Consider the following 18806-nt stretch of genomic DNA (forward strand, 5'->3'; position numbering starts at 1 on the left):
AAGCTTTTTGGGATATAATTACGGGGTTTGCAACCCAAGTCCTGGGAGTTACGATACGACTGGATCCCAAGGGGTGTCTCCTAAGCCTGGTGAACGGGGATCTCAGCGACAAGCATGCCACGCTGCTAATACAGATATATATCGCTGCTAGAAGTGAAATAGCGTTCAGATGGAAATCTGATGGTGCCCCTACATTGTCGCAGGTCCAGTCACGATTGGGAAGGATCTATCAGATGGGTTACTTAACCGCACTTCGGCATGATAGGGTGGGTAAATTTCAGGATGTGTGGGCACCTTACCTGACATGGCTACAACAGTAGGCTGGTTGTTGGCTCTACTCGTCTATGGAGATTACTTAAGGGAAATCTGGGGAGGGGGGAGAGGGGGATGGGAATTAGAGGGAGGGGAGCGGGTTAGGGGGGAAAAAATTATTGAGAGGCTATTGTCTGCGACTGGGTATGATAATGTAATCTGGCTTCAAAACTGAGACGAGACATTGGTTGTTTATGGTTGTTTTATTGATCATAAATTCAGTTTGTATTTTTACATGTTAATAATCTGGATATCATGTTCTTCTGTCTGATATGCCTTTCATGCATAAATAAAAACTTGCAAAAAAAAAAGAAATCCTAAGAAAAGGCTCTCTGCAGGATAAAGCCTGTAACTCCGAAATTTTATGAGCTGAGGAAATGGCCACAAGAAAAACCACCTTCAACGTAAGATCTTTCAAAGTCGTATGTTTGAGGGGTTCAAAAGGTGCCGTACACAGAGCCCTGAGAACCAAATTCAAACTCCATGCAGGACAAGGGTTCCGGAACGGAGAACGTAGATGCTTTGCGCCTCGGAGAAAAAGCGCAACATCCGGATACGCCGCCAAAAATACTCCACGTATCTTACCCTGAAAGCATCCAAGGGCTGCAACTTGGACTCGTAAGGAACTGCAGGACAAAGCTTTCGCTAGGCCAGCTTGTAAAAAAGGCAAAATATCCGATATGGAAGCCTGCGCCAGATCTAATTGGTGCTCCACACACCAACTTTCAAAAACTCTCCACACTCTCTTGTACGCCAATGATGTGGAAGGCTTACGAGAACACAATAAAGTAGCCACCACAGCACCGGAATAACCTTTGTTCTTTAACTGGCACCTCTCAAAAGCCATGCCGCTACACAGAAGCGTTTGACCTCTTCCAAACAAACGGGACCCTGAGACAAGAGGCACGGTAGATCCCGAAATCGTAGAGGACTGTCCAGCGCCAGACTGATCAAATCCTCGAACCACGGATGGCGTGGCCACTAAAAACAACGTAGACTCGTACCTCTATCCGACGCAGGACATTGCCGATCAGAGGCCAGGGTGGAAATACAGAGAAGAATGTCCTGTGGCCAAGGAACGACTAGAGCGACTACTTCTGCTCCTCGTTCCCTCCTGCGGCTGAAGAACAGAGGGGCTTTGGAATTCTGGAATGTTGCCATGAGATCCATTGCCGGTCTGAACCACCTGTTGCATATTATCTGAAAGGCTTCTTCGCACAGTTCCCACTCCCCCGGGTCGAGATGATAACGACTGAGGAAGTCGGCTTGGACATTGTCCACTCCGGTGATGTGAAAAGCTGCGATGCTGAGTAGATGTTCTGCCCAAGTAATTAGCTGTCGCACTTCCTGCACCACGAGATGCCTTAGAGTTCCTCCCTGGTGGTTGATGTACGCTACCGTAGTCATATTGTTGGAGAGAATCCGCACCAACTTCCCTGCAAAGGAGAGGTTGAAGAGCCTGCAACGCCAATCGTACTGCTCTGGTCTCTAACCGACTGATCGACCACAGTGCTTCTCTTCGCTGGACCACTGTCCCATAACAGATGTTTTCTGACATACCGCTCTCCAGCCTGAAAGACTGGCATCTGTGGTGACTACAGTCCACTCTGGAATCTCTAGAGGAACTCCCCGTTGTAGATTGTCCGCCTGTAACCACCAATCCAGACTGGATCAAGCGAAGAGGAAGGGGAAGGCGGTATTGTTCCAAAACCGGATTGAAGCGGGAAAGCAATGCGAACTGTAGCGGCCTCATATGCGCAAAGGCCCAGGGAACAAACTCCAGAGTGGATGTCATTGAACAGAGGACTCTCAAATAATCCCGTACACATGGTATAGGAATGGACAATAAGTCTTGGATTTGCGCTTGCAGCCTGAGAAGGCGATGTTCTGGTAGGAACACTCTCCTGCGAAGAGTATCGAACAGTGCGCTCAGAAATTCCAGCAACTGCGAAGGAACTAGATGGCTCTTGTCCTCGATCACCCAACCTAGGGATTGCAAGAGGTCGATGACTCTGCTGACCATTGAACGACAAAGACTCCGACTTCGCCCGAATTAGCCAGTCGTCCAGGTAGGGATGGCCCAAAAGACCTTCCTTCCTGAGTTGCGCTGCCACCATAACCATTACCTTGGTAAATGTTCTGGGAGCTGTGGCTAACCCGAACGGGAGAGCCCTGAATAGATAATGCTGTCCTAGAATGCAAAATCTGAGAAACTTCTGATGATCGAAGTGAATGCCGATGTGAAGATAAGCCTCGGTGAGGTCCAGAGACGCAGAAACTCTTCCTTGTGTACCGAGGCTATGACTGACCTGAGAGTTTCCATTCGAAACTTGGGAATCCGTAGACAACGGTTGACTCGAGGTCGAGAATGGGACGAAAAGCTCCCTCCTTTTTTGGAACGACAAAGTAAATTGAGTAACAACCTCTTCATTGTTCTGGTCTAGGAACTGGAACGATAGCTCAGAGATCGCTCAAACGCTGCAGAATGTCCTTTACTGCCTGACGTTTTTCCAGGTAAGAACATGGTGAAACCAGAAACCAGCTGCGAAGCTGCCGAACAAAGTCTAAAGCGTAACCTTGACTTATCACCATGAGAACCCACTGATCTGACATCCATCTGGTCCATTCTCCGTAAAACAGTCAGCCAGCCTCCTATAACCGGAACCGGGGAATGGAGCGGCCCTATCTCATTGGGCAGATTTTGCTCCACTTGCAGCTTGGGAATTTCCTGGTCTTCCGAAATGGTGGCCACGAAAGGACTGAAGCCAATTCTGTTGCCTGCCCAAAGACTGCTTTGCAGGTGGAGCCGATGGACGAGAAGAACGGAATCGACCAGACCGAAAACGAGTGGGATGGGAAGGAACTTCGAGCTCTAGGACCATCCTCTGGTAATTTGTGAATTTTATTCTCTAAGGACAATATGATATCTTCCAAGTCCTTCCCAAAGAGTAATTTTCCCTTAAAGGGCAAAGCTCCCAACTGAGCCTTTGAGGATGCATCCGCCGACCAATTCCTCAACCAGAGAAGCCTGTGAACCGACACTGATGACATAGAGCGAGCCGAAGTCCTGAGAAGTTCATATAAAGCATCTGCGCCGTAGGCAACAGTAGCCTCTAAACAACCAGCTTGTGCTACCTCCTCATCAGAGAGGGAAGAATTGTTTTGCAATGACTGTACCCAACGCAGCCCTGCTCGCAAAGCCAAGCTGCTACACATAGCCGCCTGCCCACCTAGTGCAGAAACCTCAAAAATTTGCTTGAGCTGTACCTCCAGTTTACGATCCTGAAGATCTTTAAGGGCCGTCGCTCCCGTCACTGGGATAGTTGTCCTCTTAGTGACTGCTGACACTGCGGCATCTACCTTGGGAAGCTTCAAAAACTCCAAGGCCTCCTCCGGTAATGGATATAGCTTGTCCATGGCCTGTCCCACCTTAAGACCTAATTCAGGAGTGTCCCACTCCCGGTACAAGAGGTCAGTGAGATAAAGATGGAAAGGAAAAGACGTTGGACCCCTAAGGCCCAGCAACACTGGATCGATTTCACCCATCCGAGAGTCCTTCTTCGGAACCTCAAGACCCAATATTCCAGTAAAATCGCTGGAACCAAAGGACTAAGTTCCTCCCTCCTAAAAAGGCGGACCACTTTGGGATCATCCCCGTCCGCTATGTGAGGGGCACAACTATTGCCCTGACCAGGATCCCCTTAGAGATCCACATCCGGCGGGGACTTGCCCGGGATATCCAATGGGTCCTGTTCGGAGTCATCTGAAGTAGAAATCGTGGAATGAGCCGGCCCTGAGCGAAGAGGACGCTTTGGAGCTGGATCAGAATCAAAACCGCTTAATCTCGAATGGTTGGAGGAGTGGACCTTCGGACCCTACCCAGAGGAGCTCTCTGCACTTCCTTCGCTCCTTCTTGGACTTGTAGGCCTTATGGAGAAACCTGATAAAACCCCCTGAAAAGGAGGAAGAGGAATTTGAGGCCTCTTCGAGGCTCTCCTCATCTAAGCCTGCTGCATCTTCATGCGGCTTGTCCCCACCAGGAACTGCCGGCTACGGTGACAAGGGAGATGGATCCGATGCTCCCTGCATGGCCTGCTGTGTCGCCGCTCACATGGTACTCAGCAAACCTTTTGAACCTGCACTGCAGCAAAACGGGTCCGGAACAGGGGAGCAGCCGCGTCGAGGCTTCGGGGCTGCACGAGCCGGCCAACTGGCCTCTTTCGCAGCTGAAATAAACGGGCCTTCCCCACCGAGGAGGCAAGCAGAGCCTTTCCCTTGAGAGCCACGCCATGCGGCATAGAGAGAAAAATTGAAAAATGGTGCGAAGATAAAAATAAAAAACACCCTGAGGCGAAGCACTGAATGAGCGAAACAAACCACAAAAAAGCTGCCGGCAAAAATAAATAAATAAAATATATATATATATATTTTTTTTTTTTTTTTATTATTTTTTTTTTTTTTAACCTGACAAAATGTCGAGGACGCCAGGAGCTGCTCCAAATAGGGTGAGTGAACTGGGACCCCTGATTTCACCCTAACCAGAAGTGGGTGCTGGGTAAATAACCTCCCCAACTCCGGCGACCTCAGAACCAGAAGGGATAGTCCCCTTCAGGACCTCCCGACGTCCTGGGAGGCAGTGAAACAGCTGCTAATGAAAGCTAGACCTCTGAACTTTTTTTTTTTTTTTAAATCTTAAAGGAACCGTCGCAAAAAAGATCTAGCAACCTCACTAAAAAAAAATTCCTAAACAAACTGAAAAGGGAAAAGAAAAAAAAAAAAAAAACAACTACCACAGACTGCAGGGTTAGGCACGTCCACCTCTGCTGGAAGACAGAGAAATACTGACAGACTGCAGGTGGCACCCCGGGGTATACATCAGAGTCAGTGGAATCTCCCTCCGCTGGATTGGTGACATAACCCAGGGTCTGGACTGATCCAGGTACGTACAGGGAAAGGCGCTTATGTTTCCTTTGCTACTGGAGCCATTGGCGACGGTAACTGCGTGCTCAGACGGCTCACGCTATAAATTTTATGCACACAGATTTTGGGCGCCTATGCGGGCTGCAGCAAGGTGCACACAGCCCATGCGCCCAGCTTTACTTGTATTCTACGCCTAGTAAGTTGTGCGTGTGTGTACGCGTGTGGCATTAAGCACACAGTGCGTACCGAAGCTCTATGGTGGGCAATACATGCACAAAAACACACATAAGATGGCGCCACCGCAGCCTACCATGCAGTGTGCCGACTAAGCTTAAAACGGGACCTAGCCCACCAGGGGGGACGCTCAACCCACTCGGAAGTCCAGTTTCCCTTACGCCAACAGGATCGGGAACGATGTCAGTACAGCACACTGAGCAAGGAGACCAGAGGAAGTCTTACCGAAACCCCTCTGTCTCTGAATTGGGAGGAATTATTTTTTTTTCTTACTTACCTGGACTCAGCACTTACCAGCTGAGTACAGAGAAAGTCTCCAGCTTTGGGGGGGGGGGGCTTTGGCTGTCACCGCCACGCTCGGCTTCCTGCACTTGCTGCCTTTCAGCTGCTTCAACAGCAAAGTCCACACCGGGAACTGGCTACCGGACCAAGGCACATCTCTGAGGGATCTCTGAAATCACCTCAGGAATTCTCAACTGGGGCAGGGACCTTTAGGTATTACCGCAGGAGAGCAGGGCTCAATATTTTCTCCAATTTAAAAAGAATTTCTTCTTCCAAAAAGGAAAATTGGTTATTACATGCTAATTTTCGTTCCAGTAATCCACTGGTCTGGAATGATCTGCTGTGTTATGCATCTCTACCAGCAGATGGAGTCAGAGACCAAACTTTGGACACTGCTACATAAGAGAGAGTGCCACCTGCAGTCCCTCAGTATCTGCCTGTACCCAAGCCCCAAAAACTAAACTTCAACTAAGGGGCAACCTGACCCCTCCCAACAAACCAGAAGTCCAGGTTGCCCTTAACCAATGAAACACGTTCCGGAAACCACCGACCCTGCTTTGAACAATATTAAAAAACCAAAATGTTTCCGAGATTCTAACAGCACACCAGCCAATCTTTCGGAGTCAGAATGGGGTGGGCCTCTAGAATGATCTGCTGTATTACAGGAATGAAAATTAGCAGGTAAGAACCAATTTTCCTTTCCTGTACATTCTCAGATCATTCCAGACCAGTGGGCTGTACCCAAGCCACCCTACACTAGGTGGGCCTCTGAAAGACCCGCACGCAGAACACTCTCAAAGGATGCGTCATCCTGCGCCCTCATATCCAAATGGTAAAATCTGGTAAAAGTGTGCAGAGAAGACCAGACAGCCACCCGACAAATCTAAGGAGAGAGAAGCAGACACTCTGCCCAAGAGGCCGCCTGACAATGCGACCACAGTGGTATATATCAACGAGGAGCCTGGCGGTGGCACTGGAAGCGAGGCGGTTGTTCACTTGGGCCGAGCTTCATCTGGGAGGGCTCACTGCGTATCATGTCGTGGGTGTAGACAACGTGCAGGCGGACTTTCTCAGCAGGTAGCTCACTCCACAAGCCTGCGCCCTTGTGGAGTGAGCCCTTAACCCTACAGGAACCTGTCTCCCTTTAGAAGTGTACACAGCACAGATGGCCTCTCTAATCAATCTGGAAATGGAAGCTTTCGCCACTGTCCCCCCTCTTAGCCCCAGAAAATAGGACAAAGCGGTGGTCTGACTGCCGAAAGTCACTGGAAACTTCCAAATAGTGCAAAAGGATGCGCTGCACATCCAACAAATGCAGCTCCCTATCCTGGGGAGACTCTCATGACCAATCAGGAAACCCTGGAAGCTCCACAGTCTGATTGACATGAAAGGAAGAAACCACCTTGGGCACAAAGGAAGGCACTGTTCTCAAAGACACCCTGTCCCCATAGATTCTCAGGAAAAGGTCCCTACAAGAAAGAGCCTGCAGCTCCGAAATCCTTTGTGCCGAACAAATGGCCCTAGGAACACAGTCTTCAGTGTCAAATCCTTCAAGGACGCCCTCCTCAACGGCTCAACGGAGCCCCACAAAGTGCTCGGAGAACCAAATTTAAGCTCCAATCCGGGCACACCTTACGCACTAGCGGCCTCAAATGTTTCATGCCTTTAAGAAAATCAGATGATATCTGGACTGAGACTAGTCTTTAAGAGCGCCTTAAGGCCGCCATCTGCACTCGAAGCAAATTAAAGGCCAAGCCCCTTAGCTAATCCTTGCTGCAGGAAGTCAAAGATCTGCGACACCTTTACTGTCACAGGGTTCAATTTCCTCTGCAGACACCACCCTTCAAACAGTTTCCAAACCCTGACATATGCCATCGACATAGCAGACTCCTAGCCTGATGAAGAGTGGAAGTGACCAGCTCAGAGTATCCTTTCAGGCGTAGCCCTCTGCCTCTCAAAAGCCAAACCGCGAGACAGACGTGATCCTCCCGATCCTGGAATATGGGCCCCTGTCGAAGAAGATACGGCATATGGGCCAGCCGAAGAGGACAGTCTTTCGCCAGCTGCACCAGGTCCACCAACCAGGAACATCTGGGCCACTCCGGCACCACCAGCACTACTGTACCATGATGCGCCTCTATCCGCCTTAGAACGCATCTGATCAGAGGCCACTGAGGAAAGACAAAGAAAAATTCCTTTGGGCCATGGACACACCAGGGCTTCGAGCCCCACCGATCCGCTTTCCTTCTGTTGACAGGAAGAACCTGTCTTTGAATTGGTGTGAGTCGCCATCAGATCCATGTGGGGGCTGCCCCACCTGGCACAAATGTGGTTCCACGCTTCAGCAGACAACTCCCATTCTCCCGGGTCCAATTGCTACCTGCTGAGAAAGTCCGCCTGCACGTTGTCTACACCCACGACATGATACGCAGTGAGCCCTCCCAGATGAAGCTCGGCCCAAGTGAACAACCGCCTCGCTTCCAGTGCCACCGCCAGGCTCCTCGTTGATATATACCACTGTGGTCGCATTGTCAGACAGCACACACACAATCCGACCTCTGACTAAGGGTAGGAACACCTGAAAGGCCGGTGAACAGTCCTGGTTTCGAGCCTGTTCATGGACCAGGCTTTCTCCGCCACTTGCCATAGACACTGAGTCGACCTGTCCTGACACACTGCTCCCCACCCAGAGAGACTGGCATCTGTCGAGACCACCACCCAATCTGGGGGATCCAGATCCACGCTATTCAGTAAGTTGCGACGTGACAGCTACCAAGAGAGACTGTGTCTGGGCTCTCAAAGCAGAGGCAAGTGAATGTGGAACTGCTCTGAAACAGGACGCCACCTGGAAAAAAGCGCACGCTGTAACGGTCTCATGTGCGCGAATGCCCAGGGAACAACTCACAAGTGGATGCCATGGAGCTCAGATTTGGAGATAATCCCAGAGTGTTGGTACACTTCGAAGTAGCCCTTGTACCTGGGCCTGCAATTTCTGAAGTTGGTCCAACCCTTGCCCTCCTGCGTGTCGAACCGTGCTCCTAGGTACACCAGGCATTGCATGGGCACCAGGTGACTCTTCTGCAGGTTGATTACCCAACCGAGAGACCTCAACGTGCCCCATTACCCTCTGGAGAGACCTCTCACAGTCCTCATGAGACTTGGCTCAAATGTGCCAATTGTCCAAATATGGATGTACCAAGATCCCTCCTTTGCGCAGAGCCACACCACCACCTTAGTAAATGTGGGAGGCGCCTTAGCCAACCCAAAAGGGAGAGCACAAAACTGAAAAGGTCGTCCCAGCACCTTGAACCTTAGGAATCTTTGATGGTCCTGCTGGATCGGGATGTACAGATATGCCTCCGTCAGATCGACACTAGAAACTCCACCTTGCGCACCGCTGCAACTACTGTGCGGAGCGTTTCCATACGAAACCTAGGTACCCGCAAGCACCGGTTCACCTTCTGCAGGTCAAAGATAGGTCGAAAGGAACCTTCCTTTTTGGCGACCATGAAGTACACTGAGTACCGACCCTGACCCTGTTCCACAGAAGGTACCAGGCAAAGGAAAATTGGTTCTTACCTGCTAATTTTCGTTCCTGTAGTACCATGGATCAAGATAACGCAACAGAGCTCGTCGTACATCCAATTTTTTTTAAGATCCCTAGAGGAAGGATCCAAACGATCTAAACACGGAAAAGCCGGAAGCTCTATGGACTGATTTAAATGGAAAGAAGATACTACCTTAGGTAAAAAAGATGGTACAGTCTGTAATGAAATTCCTGTATCAGAAATTCTAAGAAAAGGCTCTCTGCAAGACCAGGCCTGCAACTCTGAAATTCTACGAGCTGAAGAAATGGCCACAAGAAACACCACCTTCAATGTGAGATCCTTCAAAGTCGCATGATTAAGGGGTTCAAAGGGAGCCGAACACAGAGCCCTAAGAACGGACGTAGATGTTGTGCACATTTGAGAAAACACGCTACATCCGGATGCGCAGCCAAGAATAATCCCTGAACCTTACCACGAAAACATCCAAGCGCTGCCACTTGTACCCGTAAGGAACTACAGGACAAACCCTTTGCTAATCCATCTTGTAAAAAAGATAAATTATTGGATACAGAAGAGTGAACTGGATCTACTTGATGCTCATTACACCAAGATTCAAAAACATTCCACACCCTTGCATAAGCCAAAGATGTAGAAGGTTTTCTAGAACGCAATAAAGTAGTCACTACAGCATCTGAATAACCTTTATTCTTTAACAGACGCCTCTCAAAAGCCATGCCGCTAGAGAGAAGCGTTCGACCTCTTCCAAACAAGCCGGACCCTGAGACAGAAGGCACGGAAGATCTCGAAATCGAAGGGGGACCGTCCAGTGCTAGTCTGACCAGGTCCGCGAACCACGGACGGCGTGGCCACTCCGGAGCCACTAAGACAACGTCGACTTGTTGAACTTCTATCCGACGCAGAACCTTGCCGATCAGAGGCCAGGGAGGGAACACGTAGAGAAGACATCCCTTGGCCAAGGAAGTACCAGAGCATCTACTCCTTCAGCTCCTTTCAATCCTGCGGCTGAAGAACCGAGGGGCTTTGGCATTCTGAAATGTGGCCATGAGATCCATTGCCGGAGTGGACCATCTGTTGCATATCATTTAATAGGCTTCCTCGCACAGTTCCCACTCGCCTGGGTCGAGATGATGCCAACTGAGAAAGTCGGCTTGAATGTTGTCCACCCCGGCAATGTGTGAGGCTGCGATGCTGAGCAGATGTTGCAGATGCTGAGCAGCTGTTGTGCTTCCTGAGCTACCAGGAAGCTTCGGGTTCCTCACTGACGGTTGATGTACACTACCGTGGTCGCATTGTCGGAAAGAACCCGTACAGACTTCCCGCAAAGGAGAGGTTGAAGAGCGATTCAGGCTAAACGAACCGTTCTGGTCTCAAAGACTGATCGACTACTGCGCTTCCTCTTCGGACCACTGACCCTGAACAGATGTATTCAGACATACCGCTCCCCAGCCTGAAAGACTGGTGTCAGTAGTGACCACAGTCCATTCTGGAATCTCTAGCGGTACACGTTGTTGCAGATTCGCTGTCTGTAACCACCAATCTAGGCTGGAACGAGCCATCTCTGTAAGAGGAAGGGGAAGGTGGTATAGTTCCGAAACCGGATTCCAGCGTGAAAGCAATGCAGACTGAAGTGGTCTCATGTGCGCAAAGGCCCAGGGAACCAACTCCAGAGTAGAGGTCATTGAACCTAAAACTATCAAGTAATCCCGCACACAAGGAATAGGAATAGACTGTAAGTCTCAAATTTGTGATTGAACTTGAGAAGGCAATGCTCCGGAAGGAACACTACCCCTTGAAGAGAGTGTCGAACCGTGCACCCAAAACTCCAGAGATTGGGAAGGTAATAGGTGACTCTTTTCTTTGTTGATCACCCAGCCTAGAGACTGCAAAAAGCTGATTACCCTGTTGATTGTATAATAACAAAGAGATTCCGACTTCGCTCGAATCAACCAGTCGTCCAGGTACGGATGTACCAACAGACCCTCCTTCCTGAGTTGAGCGGCCACCACAACCATTATCTTGGTAAATGTTCTGGGAGCTGTGGCTAATCCGAACAGGAGAGCCCTGAATTGATAATATTGCCCTAGAATGCAAAACCTGAGAAACTTCTGATGATCGGATCGAATGCCGATATGAAGATAAGCTTCAGTGAGGTAGAGAGATGCTAGAAATTCTCCTCTGTGAACCGAAGCTATGACAGACGGAACTATGGAATCCTTAGACAATGGTTGACCCTTTTGAGATTGAGAATGGGACGAAAGGTTCCTTCCTTTTTGGGAACGACGAAGAAAATTGAACAACGACCTTTCCGATGTTGGAACTGGAACTATAGCTCCTAGGTCGCTTAAACGCTGTAGCGAGTCTTGGATAGAACCTATTGATCCGACGTACATCTGGCCCATTCTCCGTAAAACAGAGACAGCCTGCCCCCTATGATGGGAACCGGAGAAAAGACCGGCCTTATCACATTGGACAGACTTTGTGCCTCCTGAGACTTGGGAAGTTCCAGGTCTACCAAAGCGGCGGCCACGAAAGGACCGAGACCAATTCTGTTGTCTACCTGAAGACTGTTTAGCTGGAGGAGCCAACGGATGAGAAGAACGAAATCTTCTGTTAGACCGAAAACGAGAGCGAGATGAAAAAGAGCTTCTAGGTCTAGGACGGTCCTCTGGCAATTTGCGAATCTTATTTTCCCCTAGGGACAAAATTAAATCTTCCAATTCCTTACCAAATAATTTTCCCTTAAAGAGTAAAGCCCCTAATTGAGCTTTGAAGGATGCGTCTGCGGACCAATTCCTCAACCAAATTTTCAAATTTCCAAAGCTTCCTCAGGTAATGGATACAATTTTTCCATGGCTCATGCTACCTTAAGCCCCAACTCAGGAGTATCCCACTCCCGGTATATAAGGTCAGTGAGAGAAAGATGAAAAGGAAATGATGTCGTGGGACCTTTAAGGCCAAGCAACACTGGGTCAACACCACCCATCCGAGAATCCTTCACTGGAGCCTCGAGACCCAATTCCAGTAAAATTGCTGGAATTAAGGGACTAAGTTCCTCTCTTCTAAACAGGCGGACTACTTTGGGGTCATCCCCATCCGCAACATGAGGGTCTGAACTAATACTCAAAGCAGGGTCTTCATTTAAATCCCCCTCCAGCAAGGACTTGTCCGGGATAGGTAAAGAGCCATGCTCAGAATCATCTGAAGAAGAAAAAAATTGTCTGATCCGGACCCGGACGAAGGGGACGCTTCGGAGCTGACCCCACTCCCAAATCCGTGGAACTAGCCCTTTTAGAGGAATGTAGCTTTAACCTCTGTTCAGATGAGACTCTTATGTCTCTTATGAAATTTCTTAGATTTGTAAGCTTTGCGAAGAAAACGAAGAAAATCCCCTGAAAAGGCAGGAGAAGAGGAAGAAGAATCTGAAATCTCCTCCAGGTTTTCAGCCGATAAATATGGCCCTGTTTCGCACGGCTTGTCCCCCCCCAGGGACCGCTGGCTGTGGCAACAGCGGAGGCAGGTCAGAAGCACCCTGAATAGCTTGTTGTGTCGCCACTCTCAGAGTAGACAGGAGTGCCTCAGTTCCAGCACTGCATCGAAATGAGTCCGGGGCAGGAGAGCAGCTGGGCCGAGGTTTTGGGGCCACGCGAAGTGGTCGAGTCCCTTTTGTTATCAGCAAACTTGATGAGCCTTTCCCCCCGGGGAGACACGATGAACAGAGACTCTCCCTGGAGAGACGCGCGCATGCGCATCTCCACAAGCACGGCAGGCCGCGTCTCGCGACATTATAAAGAAAAAACGGCGCGAAATAAAAGGTATGAAAAACTAAAAAACTAAAAGAAACTGCGGCGGAAAAACAAAGGCACGGGCCCACCGAACACCAAAAGGTAAGTAAACAATGATTCAGCTGTGAAGAATTATTTTTATTTTTTACCTGACTGAAACGCCACAGCCTCCAGGAGCTGCTCCAAGTAGGGTGAGTGAGCCGGGCCCCCCCGGTATCATCCCTGCCAGGAGTGGTTGCTGGGTTCAAAACCTCCCCAACTCCGGCAGCCTCAAAAACCAGGAGGGATAGTCCTCCCAGGACTTGGCAACCTCCCGGGAGGCAGTGAAATGGCTGTGAAGAAAAATAAAACTTTTTTTTTTTTTTTTTTTAAATAACTTAAATGAAAAGAACAGGCTCTCTTCAAAAGAAAAAGAAAGTCTGCAAAAAATTAACTCCTAAACTACCTGACTAAAAAATAAACTACCACAGACTGTAGGGGTTAGGAACGTCCACCTCTGCTAGGAGACAGAGAAATACTGATTGGCTGCAGGTGGTGCTCCAGGGTATACGTCAGAGTCAGTAGAACGTTTCTCTGCCTCCCTCTGCTGGATTGGTGACATAACCCAGGGTCTGGACTGATCCAGGTACGTACAGAGAAATGGCATTTAAGTGGAGAAGCCTCTGAAGGGCCGCCCACATGACCTCTCGCCTGCCGTGCGAAACCACGTGACTCCACAAAGGCGTCCTGAACCAAATACAAGAAATCTAGAGCAATACAGTACTTGACCACCTCCAAGACCCAACGGTCCGAGGTAATCCTTTCCCACACCTCGTAGAAGTTGGATAATCTGCTGCCTACCACTTCTATGGGGGAGTGGGGGCCCCCTGGCCTCAATGCACAGGTTTTCTACCACCTGAGCCCTGGCCGGTGCCATCTCTGGAAGTCGACCGGCCTCCACGAAAGGACTGCTGTCGAACGGAGCCCTGCTTGGAACCGGGTGGCAGAACCGGTTTACCAGACCAAAACCTCAGAGGATCCCGAAAACAAGCTTGGGAAGGGAACATCTTCCTACTAGGTTTCTTATCCTCTGGCAACCGATTTCCTTTAGTCTCCCCCAACAGCTTCACCAACTGGTCCAAATCCTCCCCAAAGAGGAGCTTTCCCTTAAAGGGAGAATTACAGAGCCGCACCTTGGAGGACAAGTCTGCCAACAGAGCATCAGCCACATACGCTACCCCCTGCCTCCGGGCGGGCCGCTGACAAGGGCAGAGTCGCCAGACATCACCTCTGAGGCCTTCTGGTCCATTGCATCATGATGGCACATACCCCTGCACGCAGGCTGAACGCCAAAACCTCAAACAACCGCTTCAACTGAATCTCCAGTTTGCAGTCCTGCACGTTCTTCAATGCTGCCACCCCAGCCACAGGAATTGTTAGCTTCTTAGTGACTGCCGAAACAGCGGCGGCCACTCGCGGTACCCTTCAGGAGGTCCAACGTTTCCAGATTCATGGGGTAAAGCTTTACCATTGCTCTTCCCACCTTCAAATCGGAATCCGGGGAATCCGACTGCAAGGTCACTAACTTCCTGATCTTCTTGGGCAGTGGGAAAGCCGTCTGACCTCGATGACCATCGAATGCCGGGTTGACCCCCTCACTATTGGGAGTCCACCAGGGAGACCTTAATCCTTAATTCCACCAGCACTTGGGGAATCAAGGGGCGTAGTTCCTCGAGCTTGAACAACTGTACCACCTGAGGGCCATCTCCATCTGGAATTGGGAACTCATCTACGGCCGGGTCACATATCTGTCCCCAGAGGGTGAGAGGAGTCCCCCTGTTGGTCAACCGCCACTGCATCTGCGCCTCCGGGGTGAGGAAGCCCCAGCTGCCAAATTTGCTCAGGCTGACCCTGCGAAGCCTGCTTGGGACCCCCCCTTCCACGGGGTCTCCAGGTCGCTCCACAGTCCTCTTCACTCCGGCCCTCTGATTGTTGTTCTCCTGCATCAGGCTTTTCTGGCCAAACTCGGGGGAGAGGTCCCATGAGGGGACCCCATGCTGCTGATTTTCTACAGCTGCATGCCCTAGCTTCATCAGGGACAGCAGGTGGGGGGATCCCTCCTCCCCTGCAGTTCTGAAAACTCCGCATCCATGGAGGGAAATCGAAGGTCCAGCTGAATGCAGCGCAGCCCCTGCCGGCCGGAGCACCCACCTCCCGAGGGGCCCTCCTGACCAGAAACACAGACAGAACAGAGCGAACGCGAATCCAGCCGGGCCCCTGCTATGCCACATGCGCGGCAGGCAGCCACCTTGGATTTTGACGCCATACAAACCACCACGAGGCAAAGAAAAAAAGATAACCGGCACCTGCCACACAAGAAGCCTCAACTGTCCCCAGTTAGCGAACCAAAGATCCAATAACGAGCTGTTTCCTGCCCCAACCCTGCCTCCCGCACCACAGGAAGGCCTGAAAGGGTGAACTCCGGGTGGTGGGGGCCCAAGGAAACCTCCCCCACTCAGCCGAGAAGCACAAAAGCTGTCAGGCCCACCAGGAGCCCCGGGCCGTTGACCTCCTCACAGCCTGCTCTGCCCCGCACCAGGCTTCAGGACACAGTCCCCACCGCCCCGGCCGTCCCGCCTGACTCCGGAGGCTTACCTGAGGCAATAAGACAACAAAGGCTGTAACACTCAACTTTATCAAATCTTGCTGAAGAGCAGGGCCAGAGAAATGGGGGAACTGCTTCGGAGGCCGAGTGAACCAGAAGCCTCTGGATATCAGGCCCACCAGCAGGCAAACGGGCAAAACGCAGTCAGGAGTAACCAACCCCCCCGGACACCTGGCTCCACTTGAGGGATGGCCCACGACGGTGCCTAAACACCTCCAGGAGCAACATACTACACTAGCTCAACTAATTTTTTTTTTTAATCTTTTTTTTTTTTTAATCTAAATGCTAGACTGTAGGTTAGCATCTCTACGATCTGCTAGAGTCAGAGAGATTACTGAGGGACTGCAGGTGGCACTCTCTTATGTAACAGTATCCAAAGTTTTGCTCTGACTCCATCTGCTGGTAGGGATACACAACCCACTGGCCTGGAATGATCTGAGTATGTACAGGAAACAAGAGTTTCTCTGCTGCATATTACCCCCTTGCTTGTTCTTTTTCTTCACAGGAATCTGACATGCAGAACAACCTGATTATTGGGAGCTGCTTACCGCCATGACACACTTGGGACACCTCCAGATGCCTCGTGGAGTCTCAGGAAGAGGCGGCAGGAGACAGAAAATGTGGTAATTGTCATCACAGCCATCACACAGCAACAGCTTATCATCTTCATCTCCTCTGGCACATATGCGACACACATAGGAGTCCACCTAAGGAAAGCATGAGAAGAAGTGTAACTATCACATAGGTTTTATCACCAAGATGGAGAAAGCACATGCTGCTTCCACAAAAACATGCACATATATAAAATCCATGAATATTATAGTACTGCCAGCCTGGTACCCCTTCCAAGCACTCTAATTATTCCTCTCAAGCTATCAGTCTCTGCTACAATCCGAGGTAATACCAGACTCTCACATCTTTTGTGCACATCTTGAGATGTCAGCCAGACTGTATCCTCTGCCATGAGGTCCTCCTGACATAAGAAAGATTGAGAATATAATGATAGTTACTCTTACAAATTGGCTACTGCTGTGAGATCGTCGCAAGCGCATTGTCATTTTGGTGCAGGGCTCAGGACTGAGAGATGCTTCCTCCTTCACGTCCATGAAACGTGGTGATACAGGCTCCAACTTCAGGTCTACACCAGGCTCCTCCTTCACCACCAGTGTGGGAGGGCATTCAGGACCATCCTTATCTGTGCCAAACCGCAAACAGGAGAGGTGTTAGTGGGGCTCTGTGGTACACCATGCAGAGGAAACACAAGCAGTTTTAGGGCAGCATAGCCCCTTTCCATGCCCAAGATAGTAGGTATACTAGTTACCAATATGCTGAATATACTACTGTCCACATCCCTCACCTTTCTTGCGCAGGTTCTTGTCTTTAGCCATGAGGCCCAGCCCCATCATTTTAGGCCCTGCTCCATAGATCTGCAGTTTCTTCAGCTCTGGGTTCTTCTCAATGTCTTCCTCAGTGGGCTCTGGCTGGGGGAGGAAAAGAGGATGACTCAGCAAAATGTTTATCTTCTAGGAAGCCAGGAAAGGAGCAGGGCATCCTTTTAGGAAGCAAGGAGCACACAAAAGAAAATTGGTTCTTACCTGCTAATTTTCGTTCCTGTAATACAGTAGATCATTCCAGACCAGTGGGTTGTGTATCCCTACCAGAAGATGGAGTCAGAGAACAAAACCTTTGGACACTGCAACATGAGAGAGTGCCACCTGCAGTCCCTTAGTATCGGCCTGTACCCAAGCCTTTGAAAGTAAACTTCAACTAAACTTCAACCAAGGGCAACCAATACCTCCCAAATAACCAGAGGTCCAGGTCGCCCGAAACCAATGAAACATACAGCAGGGCCGGTGGCTTACCAGTGTAATACAAATCCAATCATTCCTTCAGAATACTAAAAGCTCCACAGACTGTCTTTCGGAGTGGGCATCTGAAATGATCTGCTGTATTACAGGAACGAAAATTAGCAGGTAAGAACCAAGTTTCCTTTCCTGTATATACTCAGATCATTCCAGACCAGTGGGATGTACCCAAGCTACCTTATATTGGGAGGGCCTCCGAAAGACCGGCTCGCAGAACACCCTCACTGAAGGACGCCTCCCTCCTGGGCCCTGATATCCAAACAATAAAACTTGGTAAAAGTGTGAAGGGAAGACCAGACAGCTACCCTACAAATCTCCTGCGGAGAAAGAAGTTAAACTCCGCCCAGGAGGCTGCCTGTGCCCTTTTGGAGTGGGCTCTTAACCCCACAGGAGCCTGCTTTCCTTTAGAAATATACGCGGAAGCGATAACTTTCCGAATCCATCTAGAAATGGTAGCTTTCGATGCTTTGTCTGCCTTCTTGGCCCCGGAAAATAAGGCAAAGAGGTGGTCTGACCGTCAAAAAGCATTAGAAACCTCCAGATAATGGACAAGGACACGTCACATGTCCAACAAATGCAGCTCCCTCTCCTGGGAGGCATCACGGAACCAGTCCGGAAAAGCTGGAAGTTCCACTGTCTGACTGACATGGAAAGAAGACACCACTTTGGGCACGAAGGAAGGAACTTTTCACAAGGATACCCTGTCCCGGTAAATTCTCAGGAAAGGGTCTCTACAGGATAAGGCTGGCAGCTCTGAAATCCTCTGTGCCAGATAGCCACCAGGAACACCATTTTTCAGAGTCAAATCTGTCAGTGACGCCCTCTTCAACAGTTCAAACGGTGCTTTGCACAGAGCGGGGAGTACCAAAGTAAGCTCCACTCCGGGCATACTTTGCGCACTGGCGGACACAAATGCTTCGCTCCTCTAAGAAACCTGATGATATCCAGATACGTCGTCACCTTCTGACCCTGAGTAACTTCTCAGAAGACTCCCAAAGCAGCTAACTGAACTCGAAGCAAGTTAAAGGCTAAGCCCTTAGCTAACCTCTGCTGCAGGAAATCCAAAATCTGGGACACCCCCACAGCCTCAGGGCTCAGGTTCCTCTGCAAGTACCAACCTTCAAACACCTGCCAAACCCTGGCATACACCATCGACATAGCAAGTCTTCTAGCCTGAAGAAGGGTGGAGATAACAGAC

General features: G+C 50.0%; 1 protein-coding gene across 5 annotated transcripts in view; it reads right to left on the bottom strand.

Annotated features, from left to right (window-relative positions):
* Positions 1-18806, bottom strand: part of KDM5C (lysine demethylase 5C) — a 314227-nt gene that overhangs the window by 220864 nt on the left and 74557 nt on the right. For 3 of the 5 annotated variants that reach the window (XM_029607393.1, XM_029607412.1, XM_029607384.1), the window contains 3 exons: positions 17101-17224; positions 16754-16938; positions 16292-16450 (listed from right to left, as the gene is read on the bottom strand). In XM_029607393.1, the coding sequence (XP_029463253.1) occupies positions 16292-16450; positions 16754-16938; positions 17101-17224 (468 nt within the window). The remainder of the gene's footprint in view (positions 1-16291; positions 16451-16753; positions 16939-17100; positions 17225-18806) is intronic. The other 2 variants (XM_029607421.1, XM_029607403.1) reach the window with 1 other exon arrangement.

This window comes from Rhinatrema bivittatum, chromosome 1, assembly GCF_901001135.1.
Source record: "Rhinatrema bivittatum chromosome 1, aRhiBiv1.1, whole genome shotgun sequence".
NCBI lineage: Eukaryota > Metazoa > Chordata > Amphibia > Gymnophiona > Rhinatrematidae > Rhinatrema > Rhinatrema bivittatum.